The sequence below is a fragment of the Oncorhynchus keta genome, chromosome 5 (assembly GCF_023373465.1).
Source record: "Oncorhynchus keta strain PuntledgeMale-10-30-2019 chromosome 5, Oket_V2, whole genome shotgun sequence".
Taxonomy (NCBI): Eukaryota; Metazoa; Chordata; class Actinopteri; order Salmoniformes; family Salmonidae; genus Oncorhynchus; species Oncorhynchus keta.
Window position 1 is genome coordinate 22279605 of NC_068425.1, and position 16483 is coordinate 22296087.

The following is a 16483-nucleotide window of genomic DNA, read 5'->3' on the forward strand; positions in this document are numbered from 1 at the left end:
AATATAATATAAAAGTACTATTTGTTCAGTACTTTTGAAATGTACAGCGACAGAATTCAGAACATGGGCTGTGCTTACAGTATTCTCCCTGTACACCAAGTCAGAACCGTAGGCTAAGTTATGAGGGGGAAAGGGACCAAATTATGACAGTGAGGCACATGGGCTACTAACATCTTACAACACAACATATTTATGCAGCAGCATACAATACATTTTTGGACTCACCTTGTTGTGCTGTGCTCACTTGAACAGGAAGGTGGCGCTGCAGTCCTTGTGGGAAAATTTTGTCATCAAATTCTGGCATTGTAGTGGAGGACCTGTTGGACTGTTTATTCTTAGTGTTTTCTTAGCACTATGGCAGGTGCTTGTAAGGGCACAGATGACATCAACTTCCAACTTCCAGTTGAGGTAGTTTAATGACACTGATTCACATAGAGCAGGAACGGCACAGCACAGTGTATGGCTTGACAATTGTGTTAACCAAGTGTGTGTGTGGTTATTTCTGAAAGACACACAATGGCCTTGGCTAAAACAAAGAATGCTCACTAAAGGCAATCAGAGGAAATGGCTGGAACTTATCACTTGGCTTGTGTACTTTCTCTAGTTACTTCCTTCTCCTTTGTTAGAGATTGCCCAGCATACTCTGCTCCACATTACTGGTGGGCGGAGCTACAATTCTCCTATGTCCTACTAATATTTCGTCTTTCGTACAGGAATTCTCTGGATCTATGGTGATTTCAAGACAACTGAGAACACTGACAAAAAACAAAGTCGAATCATGACGTCAGTGATCTTCAGGTCAGAGCTCGAGAAAGAGGCCAGAGTTCCCGACTTGGAATTTTGTGTTGGATGGCCGTTCAAAACTTATTTTCCCAGTCGGAGCTTGTTCCCCCCAGAGTTACCAGTTGTCTTGAACTCACTGAAGTCTGAGATTACCCAGTTCTGAGTTTCCAATTTTGAACGCGACAGGATTGACAACATGGCCAATGTATTCAAACTTATCTGGCCCATGGTGTTCAATGTTTATCCTTTTAAGCTTGGAAACGAGGCCCTTAAACCCATACTTGGACCACTCACCCGCTCCACTAAATAGCAGGCTATTAATTGCTTTGCAGGGCTTGCAGTTAGCCACTGATGTAACGGCGTTCTTCGTTTGTAGAAAGAGAGTCGGACCGAAATGCAGCGTGGTGGTTACTCATGTCTTTAATGAAACAATCGTGATACATGAAATAACTTCTACAAATGCAAAACAACAAACGGAACGTGAAACCTAATTACAGTCTATCTGGTGAAACTACACAGAGACAGGAACAATCACCCACGAAATACACAGTGAAACCCCGGCTACCTAAATACGGTTCCCCATCAGAGACAACAAGAATCACCTGACTCTGATTGAGAACCGCCTCAGGCAGCCAAGCCTATACTAGACACACCCCTAATCAACCACAATCCCAATGCCTACAAATCCCCAATACGACAATACAATAAACCCATGTCACACCCTGGCCTGAACAAATAATTAAAGAAAACACAAAATACCAAGACCAAGGCGTGACAACTGATTCCTTCCAAACCACATATTTTTGTTGTGTAATGTTTATGTCCAATGGCCGATTAGCACCAATACATTTTATATATACTTTCTCTTCATATAACAAGGATTGAAAAGGATTTGCCGGTAGATTGTAAACGTGATTCATGATGATGACTGCTTGTATAGCTTGCTAGCAAGTATGATGTTGACATGATATCAGGAATCATGGTAAGACCCAAGTGCAGACCGTGTGAAGTAACAATGTTTATTGTAACACCAGGGGCAGCCAATGACAGGTCAAGGCAGGCCGACTCAGGGTCAGACAGAGTTTAGTAATCCAGAGGTGGAGAAAAGGTACCGGACGGCAGGCAGAGGTCAATAATCCAGAGGTGGGACAAAGATGCAGGACGGCAGGCAGGCTCAGGGACAGGCAGAGTGGTCAGGCTGGCGAGTACAAGGTCAGGACAAGCACAGGTCAAAAACCAGGAGGTCAAGAAGCAGTGAAAAAGACAGGCGCTGACAGGACAAACGCTGGTAAGCTTGACAAACTGGCAACAGACAGACAGAAAACACAGATATAAATACACAGGGGATAATGGAGAAGACGGGTGACACCTGGAGGGGGTTGGAGACAATCACAAGGACAGGTGAAACAGATCAGGGCGTGACAAATGATCAAGTCCAATCAAAGCTACGGTACATATAACGTGATTTGACGTAATTTTATCTGTGGCCAATGACCTTGAGCCTACTTGGATGAGCACTTATCATATGTAACTCTATGGCAGCACACAATGGGCTTGAATTTTCAAGCTCTCCCCGTAGATTTTGTGGTTACGTAGTGTCTCCATAAGTGACAGAAGACTGAGCCAATCACGGCACAACTAGAGAACATTACCAACCCCTGCGCCATGTATTTTCTGCTGACTGTCACCACAGAAGCACTGAGTTAGGCTGAAACACCTGCATTTTGGAGCTGCCTTACTCAAGAAAGCAAAAAAGAGACAGTGTTTGAATGCGGCTTTATTAACTAAATTTTTAAAATGTTTTAAATATATATTTTCAGCTAAACAGGTGGGGCTCAAAACAGGTGACCTGCCCTGAGTGACGGGTCATCACTTGTTCAGAATATAGGATAAGTGGAAGCAATATGGCAGAGACCCACCCAGGGGATTTGCTTTCCCCTGCGGTTCTTCAAGGTCAATGCTCTAAAGGCAAATATAATTTGCCTCTTCCTCTCTGCTAAAGGTGAGGAATAAGGCTTAGGTCTGGTCCAAAAGCAATCCCTAGCCCCATACCTTAGGCACATAATTTGTTCTTAACTGACTTGCCTGGTTAAAAAAAGGTTAAATAAAATAAACAAGTCAATGACTTATTTCCATTGAGGTCCCTAAAGTGCATGGTGCAAAAACATTACATACAATAGATACAGACATACAAACATTCTTACATACAATAGATACAGACATAGAAACATTCTTACATACAATAGATACAGACATAGAAACATTCTTACATACAATAGATACAGACATAGAAACATTCTTACATACAATAGATACAGACATAGAAACATTCTTACATACAATAGGTACAGACATAAATACATTCTTACATACAATAGATACAGACATAGAAACATTCTTACATACAATAGATACAGACATAGAAACATTCTTACATACAATAGGTACAGACATAAATACATTCTTACATACAATAGATACAGACATAGAAACATTCTTACATACAATAGATACAGACATAAATACATTATTACATACAATAGATACAGACATAAATACATTATTACATACAATAGGTACAGACATAAATACATTATTGCATACAATAGGTACAGACATAAATACATTATTACATACAATAGATACAGACATAAATACATTATTACATACAGCAGGTACAGACATAAATACATTATTACATACAACAGGTACAGACATAAATACATTATTACATACAAAAGGTACAGACATAAATACATTATTACATAGGTACAGACATAAATACATTATTACATAGGTACAGACATAAATACATTATTACATACAACAGGTACAGACATAAATACATTATTACATACAACAGGTACAGACATAAATACATTATTACATACAACAGGTACAGACATAAATACATTATTACATAGGTACAGACATAAATACATTATTACATACAACAGGTACAGACATAAATACATTATTACATACAATAGATACAGACATAAATACATTATTACATACAATAGGTACAGACATAAATACATTATTGCATACAATAGGTACAGACATAAATACATTATTACATACAATAGATACAGACATAAATACATTATTACATACAGCAGGTACAGACATAAATACATTATTACATACAACAGGTACAGACATAAATACATTATTACATACAACAGGTACAGACATAAATACATTATTACATACAACAGGTACAGACATAAATACATTATTACATACAACAGGTACAGACATAAATACATTATTACATAGGTACAGACATAAATACATTATTACATACAATAGGCACAGACATAAATACATTATTACATACAACAGGTACAGACATAAATACATTATTACATACAACAGGTACAGACATAAATACATTATTACATACAACAGGTACAGACATAAATACATTATTACATAGGTACAGACATAAATACATTATTACATACAACAGGTACAGACATAAATACATTATTACATACAACAGGTACAGACATAAATACATTATTACATAGGTACAGACATAAATACATTATTACATAGGTACAGACATAAATACATTATTACATAGGTACAGACATAAATACATTATTACATAGGTACAGACAATAAGATAGTTCTATTGTTCAATCATCAGCCAGCTTTGAGATTCTTTTTAAATGAAGTTACGGTCGGTATGGCTTTAAGTTTTTGTGGTAGTTTGTTCCGCTCCACAGCTCCATATATAAAAAGGTATTCTTACGTATAGACTCTTACGTTTTAAACAATCAATATCAGAGGCTCTGGGTTAAGAACAATTCTTACATGCTTGTTTTGGCTGGTCTGTAGCTTATTCTTTAGATGTTTCTGGATGCTGGTGAACCATTATGTGCATGCATAATTAAGGTGACACTGTACATGCCAGAGTCACTATAAAGTCCTTTTTAGGTCTGAGCTAGGAATTAACTTTTTTGGTTTATCTTTGTTAAAGCTTTCAGTGCTATAGTATCACCAGTCAGGTACCTCTCCAATTCACACCCATGGTAGCAGACCACGAGTAGCCCCCTTTGACACTTAAACCAGGGAACCTTGAAATCTTTACTCCGATGGATTCTGTTTTTCCAAGATGCAGAGAAAGTCTGTTATTTTACAAATGCCTAAATTCTTTAAGAGCTACACAAGTGCCAAGGGGTAGGGGTGAGTGGTTGTTTCTGGACAGACCACCACAGAAACTATTCTTTCGAGATGCATGCACCAATAAACTATATGAATATCCAGCTACCACTGGAGGGAGGCATGCACCTTCCTTAACAATATTCACAAGATGGGAGAACCGCAGCAGAATGCTGGTAAACTGTACCAGAGGTTTACAGGAATAATGCATATCCTGGCATAATAACTGATTTGATAAATCATGTTCAGTCATTTCATAACATTATTTATGAACATGAAATGCTTTGAAGACTTATGTTACTGTTTTTGTAACATGAAAAACACGATAGTATTGCATCAGCTAGTGTTTCGCTAAAACCAGTTTGTTTTAGCAGGACATAGAATGTGACGTGCACTCTCCATTTGAACTGTTTGTGTTTGAGTCAGAAGCCATATGAACCATACAGTATGAACAATGTTGATCATTACAACACGTTTATTTTTCCTATATGGATCTCTTACATGCTGGCAACATACAGTAAGCAGTGACCCTTTCAATAGATTTGGCAATCATACAATCAAAATTATTTGATATTTCATGGTACAAGAGCGAATATTTGTAAAAGGATTATTCTGTTTTGTTATGGTTCTTATGTAACAGATTGTACTTATTTGTATACAAACTGCTTGTATACCAAAGAGTGATACGCAGGTTTATTAAGACTGCCTCACCTGTGTGAGAATATGCTACAATATATATTTGTGGTAGGTTGATGTACAAGCCCATAATTGTAAACAATGTGTAAAACAGGCCTCACCTCTCCAACATGTCAAGGCCTTATAATATTCTGCCACTGGAGTGTGAAGTGATAATGTGCTACTGATGTTTATGACTCACGCCACCATGACAACCTGAAACCGAGCATTAGCAGGAAATCCAGGGTCCCGCGAGGCTCTGAGCAGCGTGGTTTCCATACCACTGCTCCTGGGGAGAAGCTGCTCAAATGCCTCTCCTCCATTTCCTCTGGCCGGGGCCACAGCCAAATGGACTCATTAATAATACTCTCCATGAGGGCGTCAGAGGGAGATAATGCTGCCCAGAGTGCTGATTAGGGCAAGGGGAATCCCAGGGGGCGAGAAGCAGAGGATAGGCACAATGAAAACTTCCTCTCCTTAGTCAAACTTCAACTCAGAGTGAATAAAGGGAACACACATTGTATACACACATACAGCAACTAACACAAACACACATTTAATTGTTACTTGTTTGAGTTTGACTGAATCAATATTCTGAATGTTTGTATACCGTCTGTTGCGCAATATTCTGTACTTACAATAGATGCTACTATACTGAACAAAAATATAAACGCAACATGTACCTTCCATGTTTCATGAGCTGAAATAAAAGATCCCAGAAATGTTCCATGTGCACAACAAGCTTATTTCGCTCAAAGTTTGTGCACACATTTGTTTATATCCCTATTAGTGAGCATTCCTCCTTTGCCAAGATAATCCATCCACCTGACAGGTGTGAAGCTGATTAAACAGCATGATCAGTAGGCCAAAGATGTATCAAGTTTTGAGGGAGCGTGCAATTGGCATGCTGACTGCAAGAATGTCCACCAGAGCTATTCCCAGATAATTTAATGTTCAATTCTCTACCATAAGCCGCCTACAAAGTAGTTTTTGAGAATTTAGCAGAACGTCCAACCGGCCTCACAACCACATTTAACCACTCCAGCCCAGGACCTCCATTCCAGCTTCTCCCCCTGTGGGATTGTCTGAGATCAGCCACCCAGACAGTTGATGAAACTGAGGAGTATTTCTGTATGTAATAAAACTCTTTCTGATTGGCTTGGCTTGGCTCCCCAGTGAGTGGGCCTATGCCCTCCCAGGCCCACCCATGACTGCACCCCTGCCCAGTCATATGAAATTCATAGATTAGGGCCTAATGAAATTATTTCAATTGACTGATTTCCTTATATGAACTGTGACTCAGTAAAACCGTTGAAATGTTCCATGTTGTGTTTATATTTTTGTTCAGTATAATTTTGAGGTAATAAGTTTGACTATAACACTATTTTGTGTTCTCTGTCATGTCACATAAATATAATTTTATGTCACTAAAAACAGTGCACACTAGGGTTGATATGTCAGTCAAACGATTCTGTAGTCTCCCTGCTTTATTCAGCTAGACTTGTCTCTGTCGCCGTCCTTTTAGAAATCCTTAGTCATTGCTGGAGAATGATGTTTACTCTTTTTGTTTGTCTCTTGGTTGGGTGCGTCTACTGTCACATCCTAAAGCAGATCCTACATTGCTAGTTAGACTAGTTTCAGGCAGCCTCACTACTAATACACTCCCGTATGTATTTATTTAGACAGTGAAGCTAAAACTATTCATTTGATTCTATACTCCAACATTTTGGATTAGAGATCAAATGTTTTATATGAGGCGACAGAAAATGTCACCTTTTATCTTAGTGTATCTTCATACATATCTGTTTTACCGATTAGAAATGAAAACACTTTATGTGTCTAGTCCCCCATTAGGAGTTGACATTAGTACTTGGACAAATAAATGTATAGCAACAGGTGGCCCATGTGCCAAAACCGGCCCACAAGTGATTTATTTTGCCCCCCAAAGTTTTTTGTAAAAAAAAAACGTGTTTAAAGTAGGAAATCCCCCCCCCCGACCGACCAAAATTGTCCTGCGGCTGAATCTAGTTGTCTACCCTTGACTTATAGATCTAGTTGTCTACCCTTGACTTATTGACTTATAGAAATTAATGGTAAGTAATGTATTGTATTGTGTCATTTTGGAGTCACTTTCATTGTAAATAAGAATATAATATGTTTTTTAAACACTTTTACATTCATGTGGATTTGTCCAAATAGTTATGAAACCTTCAAATGGGGTAACTAGATACATAAAGTGCTTTCATTTACTAAATGGTCAAACAGTTATGCATGAAAATATCCTCAAATAAAATATGACATTCTATACTGTCTCCTCATATAAAACATTTGATCCAAAAAGCTGTAGTATAAAGCCAAACTAAAAGTATTAACTTCAATGAATAAATATGTAGGAGGGTGTACATTTAGCACTCATTTTCTTCAAATAAATCAAATAAAAATCAAATCAAATGTTATTTGTCACATACACATGGTTAGCAGATGTTAATGTGAGTGTAGTGAAATGCTTGTGCTTCTAGTTCTGACAGTGCAGTAATATCTAACAAGTAATCTAACAATTCCCCAACAACTACCTAATACACACAAATCTAAAGGGGTGAAGAGAATATGTACATGTAAGTATATGGATGAGCGATGGCCGAGTGGCATAGACAAGTAGCAGTAGATGGAATAAAATACAGTATATACATGTGATATGAGTAATGTAAGATATGTAAACATTATCAAAGTGGCATTATTTAGAGTGCATTGTATAAAGTGACTAGTGATCCATTTATTAAAGTGGCCAGTGAGTGAGTCTCAATGTAGGCAGCAGCCTCTCTGAGTTAATGATTGCTGTTTAGCAGTCTGACGGCCTTGAGATAGAAGCTGTTTTTCAGTCTCTCGGTCCCAGCTTTGATGCCCTTGTATTGACCTCGCCTTCTGGATGGTAGTGGTGTGAACAGGCAGTGGCTCGGGTGGTGGATGTCCTTGATGATCTTTTTGGCCTTCCTGTGACATTGGGTGCTGTAGGTGTCATGGAAGGCAGGTAGTTTACCCCCAGTGATGCATTGTGCAGACCACACCACCCTCTGGAGAGGCTTGCGGTTGATGGCAGTGCAGTTGCCGTACCAGGCTGTGATACAGCCCGACAAGATGCTCTCGATTGTTTATCTGTAAAGGTTTGTCAGGTTTTTGGTGACAAGCCAAATAGCTTCAGCCTCCTGAGGTTGAAGAAGCACTGTTGTGCCTTCTTCACCACACTGTCTGTGAGTGGACCATTTCAGTTTGTCTGTGATGTGTATGCAAAGGAACTTAAAACTTTCCACCTTCTCCGCTGCTGTCCCTTCGATGTGGATAGGGGGGTGCTCCCTCTGCTGTTTCCTGAAGTCCACGATCATCTCCTTTGTTTTGTTGACGTTGAGTGAGAGGTTGTTTTCCTGACACCACACTCAGAGTGCCCTCACCTCCTCCCTGTAGGCTGTCTCGTCATTGTTGGTAATCAAGCCCACTACTGTTGTGTCGTCTGCAAACTTGATGATTGAGTTGGAGGCGTGCATGGCCACGCAGTCGTGGGTGAACAGGAAGTACAGGAGGGGTCTGAGCACGCACCCTTGTGGGGCCCCAGTGTTGAGGGTCAGTGAAGTGGGAATGTTGTTTCCTACCTTCACCATCTGGGGGCGGCCATCAGAAAGTCCAGGACCCAATTGCACAGGGCTGGGTTGAGACCCAGGGCCTCCAGCTTGATGATGAGCTTGGAGGGTACTATGGTGTTGAATGCTAAGCTGTAGTTGAACAGCATTCTTACATAGGTATTCCTTTTGTCCAGATGGGATAGGGCAGTGTGCAGTGTGATGACAATTGCGTCGTCTGTGGACATGTTGGGGCGGTATGCAAACTGAAGTGGGTCTAGGGTGGCCGGTAAGGTGGAGGTGATATGATCCTTGACTAGTCTCTCGAAGCACTTCATGAGTCAATGAGTCATTCAAAATGTTGAGTCGGTCAGATTTTGAAGCCTCTCTTTATGATAATATGTTTGAGGATAAAACATAAAAAAATAAACATTTATCTTAACAAATTTACACATATACTATAAAAGGAGTTAAATATATGTGCTGATGCAGTCTTTAAGGATGGACACAAGTGCTTTAGAGTTCATGTCCCACTTCAACCCAGCACAGATGAAATTCTGGTTGTCTGTACATGACATCTTGTCATTCTACATCATAGGGGTAGAATAAGGTGCATATGCCATTCTTCACTTCCAACTGGAGTTGTTCCAGGGTCCTGGATAGAGGATATATATATATAAGTATATATATTTTTTGAAACAACAGTCATCTCTTCATCATCATCAGAAACAGACACACAACGCTTGAACTAAAACTCAAACCTTATTTAAAGAAAACAAGGTCCTCCGGTTCACAGTCCAATGAGAAACATGGTCAAACACCCAGAATCCAGAATTCTGTCAACTCCTTAAAGTTGTGAGGGTCAAGCTGTCAGTCCAGGGGGACCAGCCATTGGTCAGGTGGGTCACCTTTAACCATGTTTGGGTGTCACTTTGGCAAGATGAGCTCTTCGTAAGGCACTGTGAGACTCCCCAGGTACCAGAATATCCAGAAGACCAGGCTGAGGAAGATGAGCAGGGGCCCCGACAGCACAAAGAAGTCCCAGAAACTCAAAGGAGCAAAGATCCCCAGGAAAAATAGGATCAGACCGACAACGTCAAAGACCAAAGCCAGGATGAGAAAGAAAACACAGCGACCCATAGAAGAGGTATCCATAACAGGGACATGGACGCAGTCTGGGTTCCTGCCGGCTGAGGACTTTACAAGAATGAGGAGAGGCCTTTATAGCCACAACCTTTTTAAAACGCAAGTGGCATTCTTCTGATTTTCAGCACGCCTTCAAATTCTTCCATTGTAGGAAACAGCAGCAGAACTGGTATCCAACCACAACAGGTTGTACTACTCTGAATGATCCATTAAAACTTAAAGGCCAAATGGTCCAACCTCATTCCTTAGCAACCCCTGACTTGTAATGTAATTACAGTGCTTGAAATGGATCATCTCATTAGATAACTATTTTTATTTTGGTGCTTATCAAGATCATTGGATGTATATTTAAAATAAATCAAATCTAATGCACCATACCTCTGTGTATAAAATAATAATGAATTTGATATGAAAAATATGGCATCAGCAAATATGTTTAATATCTAACATTATGAACAGTGTTGGAAAAGATAACGTATGTTGGGAAGATATATTTCAGTGATTCTATCAAGCAGTTTATATTTAGCCTTCAGTAGGCCTACTGGACGCATTTCACAATTGTTTACTATTTCATGCTTCCTACATCATGACAGAAAGGGGAACTGCAGTGAAAAACCTCACCCTTTAAGTACCTTGTTCGACCAGTCAGACAGTCGCGGGAGTTTGGTTTACCTCTGTGCAATACCTATTCAACCAAGGACCGCAAAGCAGAGTCAACAGGCCAGGATTAGGTAATAATTAGCATACAGACAGGCAACGCCCTGAGTACAATGACTTGATATGCACACGCTCATTATCAGTCATGTTAGACAAAAAAAACTATGTGTTGGTAAGGCAACTGAAATCTAAAGAATATTAAGAAATAAAATATCAAATAAATCACAACATAAATCACAAAAATGCAGTCTGGTGGAATATACATTTTAGGAGTTTGCACACATGATTAAAAACTAAATCAGCCTACTCAGTGAACAGTTAAAATAGTATAGCCCAAATGCCCATTTAATGCCAACATGCAGGTGAAACCAAGCTCAGTGCCCCAGGCCACACAACGTTTTGTTTACGGCCTGCTTTGGCAATGCAATTGTTGTGGCACAGGCAAACCTGCCTGACTACTGTTTTTATGTAGTGTCAACAATTGTAAATGCAGGTGATTGCATTTCTGGGTCTGGGTTGAAGAGAGTCTGTGTTCAAATACCTGCCGTTCAGACAGGGGCTTCTAGGATTTCCGTCTGAGACTAGAGACGGAAACTATTCTAGAAAATGGCTATGATGGATCTTAACATGTCGATATGTTTATATGACAAAATATAGCCTTTCCACATAATATTGATCCTTGAACATAAAAAGTTCACATATCACATGGAGATTATATTAATAATTGATATATAAATAAAAAAACGAAAACAATATGATATGCATTCAGAGCAATATCTACAGTAGGTCTATTTCCCTAGGACTATAGGTCATTTCACCCCATAAGGATCAAATGGTCTTTGTTGTCAAGAACTGATGTCTCGACCAGTGCTGATTAATGTCCTGAATTGTCTGTAGTCCCATTCCGTGAAGCGTACAGTGTTGAAGGTAGTCTTGGGATCAGAAAGTGTTACGGAGAACCTTGAAATTCAAATGAGAAAATACCAAATCAATAGACTGAAAACGTTTCTTCCTGAATACAGATTTATACATTTTCCAGATGATCATTTTACTTTACATTTTACAATTAGGCAATTACAGTCCCCTAATTCAGGGTTTCCCAAACCCCCCCGGGTACACATTTTGGTTTTGGCCCTAGCACTATGCAGCTGATTCAAATAATCAAAGCTTGAGGAATAGTTGGTTATTTGAATCAGCTCTGTAGTGCTTGGGCAAAAACCAAAACATGCCCGCGGACCGAGATTGGGAACCCTTGCCCTGTGAGTTACCTGTGGTGAAGCTAATATTGGTTACCTAGGCCTACTGGTTTTATAATGTTCTTAGAGCAAAATAACTGAATGAGGTTAGTGTGTTTATCAGAGAGGACTTCTTTTTCATTAGTGAAAATTAAATATTGTTTTTTTCCCCTGAAATTATGCACAATTTATTAGAAGCCTACATCTTATCCCAAAACTTACAATCAGAACAGCCTTTCAACATTACCCCTAGCGTGGGTCTGCACATCCAAGTTCTGTATATCTGGTGGCTGTTTTTCCTTCTCCATCGAAAAGGAGTCCAAGCTAGAGTCATAGCCGCCATTCTGATAACCGAAAGATTTCCCCCATGTTATTTGAGAGGCGACGTGAACAGGTGAAGGCGTCACAGCTTTAACCTTGTTTTCCTCGGCATACTTTGTGGTTACATGTTCAGGTTTGCATTTTTTGGAAAGCCTCTCTGACAACTTTCTGGCCAACTGTACAAAACTCAGTTTCTTTTTCATTAAGCTTGTTCCAAAGCTGTCTTCTGAGACCTGTATATTTCCCACGTACCACATAATCCACCAAGCCAAACTTATGAAAATTATAATTGAACCACTGTAAATCAAGAAATCGCCATAAAACCTGCCATCGATACGCAAATTGGCAAAAATTCCAATGAACAGGATAATGAAACCAATAACATCAAAACCAATAGCCAGAAGAAATAACGGCACACACCCGCCTATGCATCTAAGGTCCATCGTTGTGTCGATACAACCCTGAAAATAACGGAAGGTGCATCTATTCTGTTCCTTCTATTCTTCTCGCACCCAGAGAGCACACCTGCTGTGAGTGCCGCCCCAACGTGACGTGTGCAGAGCGAAAGGTAGACAGTACACCAATTATTTTCTTCTTCTTAAAAAAAAGTCCTTTGTCACGACAACAGACTATAATTTAATTGATCAGCAAACACATAAAATAGACAAACAAAAATATCTATACTTTCTTATGGCGCACGTATTTTACAGTAGCCTATTCACCAGAAGTGGTTGTCTTGCATATGGTGTTGTTGCTTGATGCAAATGATGCAGCTTGTGTGCAGGCCAACACAGTTCTTTCGACGTGATGTAATTTGCCAGTCAAATGAGTATTCACCTACAAGTGAAAATACATAAGGGAATGTCGTGGAAATAATAGTCTGCCTACCCTATACATCAACAAAATCGACCACGTCGATATAATTTGCCACATTTAGACAAACCTAGTCAGTCACATACGGCATTCTGAACAGAAACAGAAACATAATTATTCTAAGAGTATTTTATAGTCACTCTAAAATTGAGGTTGTGTGAAATCAAAGTTTCATTCCAGTCAAGAGAATGACATTCAAATGCTATGAAAAGTGTGATGTATCTTCACTTCCCCTTGGCACTAAAAACTTTCCATTTGTTGGGCCAGTCAAGTGTCACACTGCCATCACAGAGATGACATATAACACACACACACACATCACCGGAAGTCTGTATTGGCTGTGAATGTGATGAGTATAGCCTGCAGCTGAAAAGAAAATGCATCCATCACCAAATGTTATTTATTTTACCTTTATTTAACTAGGCAAGTCAGTTAAGAACAAATTCTTATATTCAATGATGGCCTACCACAAAGGCATGCTGTCAATACTCAATCCTGCTCTCATCAATGTACATGCATACATCTTTCTTCTCAATATGGGTTAACTGCCTTGTTCAGGGGCAGAACAACAGATTTCTACCTTGTCAGCTCAGGGATTTGATCTAGCAACCTTTCAGTTAGTAGTCCAACACTCTAACCACTAGACCACCCCAAATAAGCACTTATGTTATTTAGTGAATTATTCATGAATCAGTAGCCTACCACAAAGGCATGCTGTCAATACTCAATCCTGCTCTCATCAATGTACATGCACACAATTTTCTTCTCAATATGCGTGTCACTCATTCTAATAATTATGCATAAAAGCAGTGGACTACATTTATAATTGTGTTTTTTGGCAGCATGGTAATTTTCTAGTACTTTCAAATGCTTAAGAACAAATGCCAAAGAACCACCTGTAACTTGGTTATAAAGTATACTTTGTCATGCAGATATTAAAATACTGTATACATACGTAGTGGTGGAAGAAAATAGAACGGTTCATGTCCCCCTACAAATGAATTGTCTTTAGAGCATAATTCATCATGTGAACGTGTAGCCATGCTCAGCAGGGAAGTATTGAATCCTCCATTGTGCTTTTGGGAAACTAAATGGTCTGATAACCTGAGCCTGAGGACTCTCCAGGATCACAGCATACAAGACAGGGATACCCCGCCCGGCCCACCTCATAATTTAAAGACTGGTTGCCTGTAGTAACTGAAGGGCTTCTTCATGGTGGGCTGCTTCCTGTTCTCCTTGGTGATGGGGATCAGCACCACGCCCACCACCAGCACCATCAGGCCAATGGATATCAGGGCCGGGCCCAGGATGTTGGTGGCCTTCCTGCAGTAGCCAGCAAAATACAGGCCACTCAGGATGAAGCCGCAGGCAAAGATGCTGCCCCCAGTGGACATGAGGTGGAATGGGAACCAGTAGATCTCACATGTGCTGCGGGCCGACTCGTTGGTCCAGAGGGACTCGCTGCGGGACAGGCTGAACACGGTGCTTTCTGTCTGGGGAGTGAGCTGCTCCTGGGACTGGGAGTGTAGGTTGCACTCCCCAAGGGGGATGTTCTCTGGTAGTCCAGGCATAGCTTTTAGCCTTACCCCTCCTCACCTGGGAGTCAGTGGAAGAAGGTGAAGGTTCAACAATGACCCATACATCCCTATCTCGTTCTGTCTATTTTCACCTGAAGCTGGAATTTAGAGTGGAAATAATTATTACCTAAAGGATAAGGGATCCAGGTTGGAATAGCGGGGGACCTCTTCTACTCTAAACAATAAAATGTATACTGGTGTCATATTTTCGAAGTCTGCATTTCAGGTTAAATTCCTTGTTGTTTCAAATAAAAGGAATGTAAAAAATATAAATAAATAAAAAATGTGAACGGCACCAGTGCATTAGAATACATCCATTAAGAGGAAATTGCCTCTTGTGCTTCATGGACGCACCCTATTTTATCTTGGATCTCTCCTCTGTGAGTTCAACATGAAGCCGATATCGTATCACCTCAGTGATACACATCAGTGTATCATATCACTTTCACTTAATACTTCAATGTCATGATAAAGGGGCGAGATAATACGATACAACAGATTGCAAATTCAAGTTTGCGTCTTACTTTCCAAGCTATAAATCGAGCACAGAGCATATTACCAACTTTTAGAATGTATTTGCTCTTGGCAAGTCTTGAGAAAATACAACTCAAGGCCAAAATCTAAAGAGATCAGATAAAGACCTACCTTTGAGATGCTGAGGAACTTGCTGCTTTGATGTTATCCCTGCGGTGGTAACAGTATCTCAGTGATCTTAGAGACCATTCCAAAAGACAGAGAAAAAAAATGAATAAAAAGCTTTGGGTGTGGATGTTTGTGGACCGCAAGCCCAGTGTGGCCAGCTGAATGCACTGCAGATAACCTTCCCCCCCCTATGGTTTCTCCACCTCCTCAACAGACACTTCTGACTCCTATTCATGCTAGCCCTCACAGCATCTGCCATGGCTGGTATTAAATTAGTACTGATTATGCTTCCTGCCTGGGCTAGGGGCTTGCCTTGCTGTCCCTAGAGAGATTTCCTCCAGTCTCCCAAGTATTGAGTTGAGCCTTCAGAATTCATGTGAAGATGCATGTCGTGGTTAGAGAAACCTCTTCCTCAGATCCACAGGGTAGTGTTTGTTGATCTGAATGTCTGAAAGCCTTTATAACTGACCAGAAGAGAGAGAGAGAGAAGAAATCAATGTACAGGAAGACTATAAGAGATGAGAGGGGAAAGCAGGGCAGGGCACTGGAAATGGCTGACATCACCCACCACTGTGACTTCTCAATGCTTCTGTATGGAAATTAGCCAGTATTTCTTATTTAATTCTATTTAACCAGGAAAATACCCTTGAGGTTAGAAACCTCTTTGGCAGCGGGGACCTGGCAAGAGGTCACTCGGAAGTAGTCACCGTGTACACTCAACACAAGAGCATAATGCCAGCGGTAAACTGTGGCTATTGGGCCTTCAGTGGGGGAAAAAAACTTCCAAAAC

At 40.1% G+C, this 16483-nt stretch overlaps 1 protein-coding gene and 1 long non-coding RNA gene across 2 annotated transcripts; both read right to left on the reverse strand.

The window, feature by feature from the left end:
* Nucleotides 1-5413: 5413 nt before the first annotated feature.
* On the reverse strand, nt 5414-13309 carry LOC118365619 (uncharacterized). Its single transcript, XR_004821794.2, has 3 exons — nt 12503-13309; nt 10004-12005; nt 5414-9897 (listed from the first exon to the last, which is right to left on the reverse strand). It is a non-coding gene; the product is annotated as an uncharacterized LOC118365619 (long non-coding RNA).
* A 598-nt stretch (nt 13310-13907) lies between these two features.
* LOC118364766 (phosphoinositide-interacting protein-like) lies at nt 13908-16124 on the reverse strand. Its single transcript, XM_035746469.2, has 2 exons — nt 15697-16124; nt 13908-15070 (listed from the first exon to the last, which is right to left on the reverse strand). Exon 2 carries the CDS (start codon nt 15043-15045, stop codon nt 14641-14643), a length of 405 nt encoding a protein of 134 aa, XP_035602362.1. The 5' UTR covers nt 15046-15070; nt 15697-16124; the 3' UTR covers nt 13908-14640.
* Nucleotides 16125-16483: the final 359 nt, after the last annotated feature.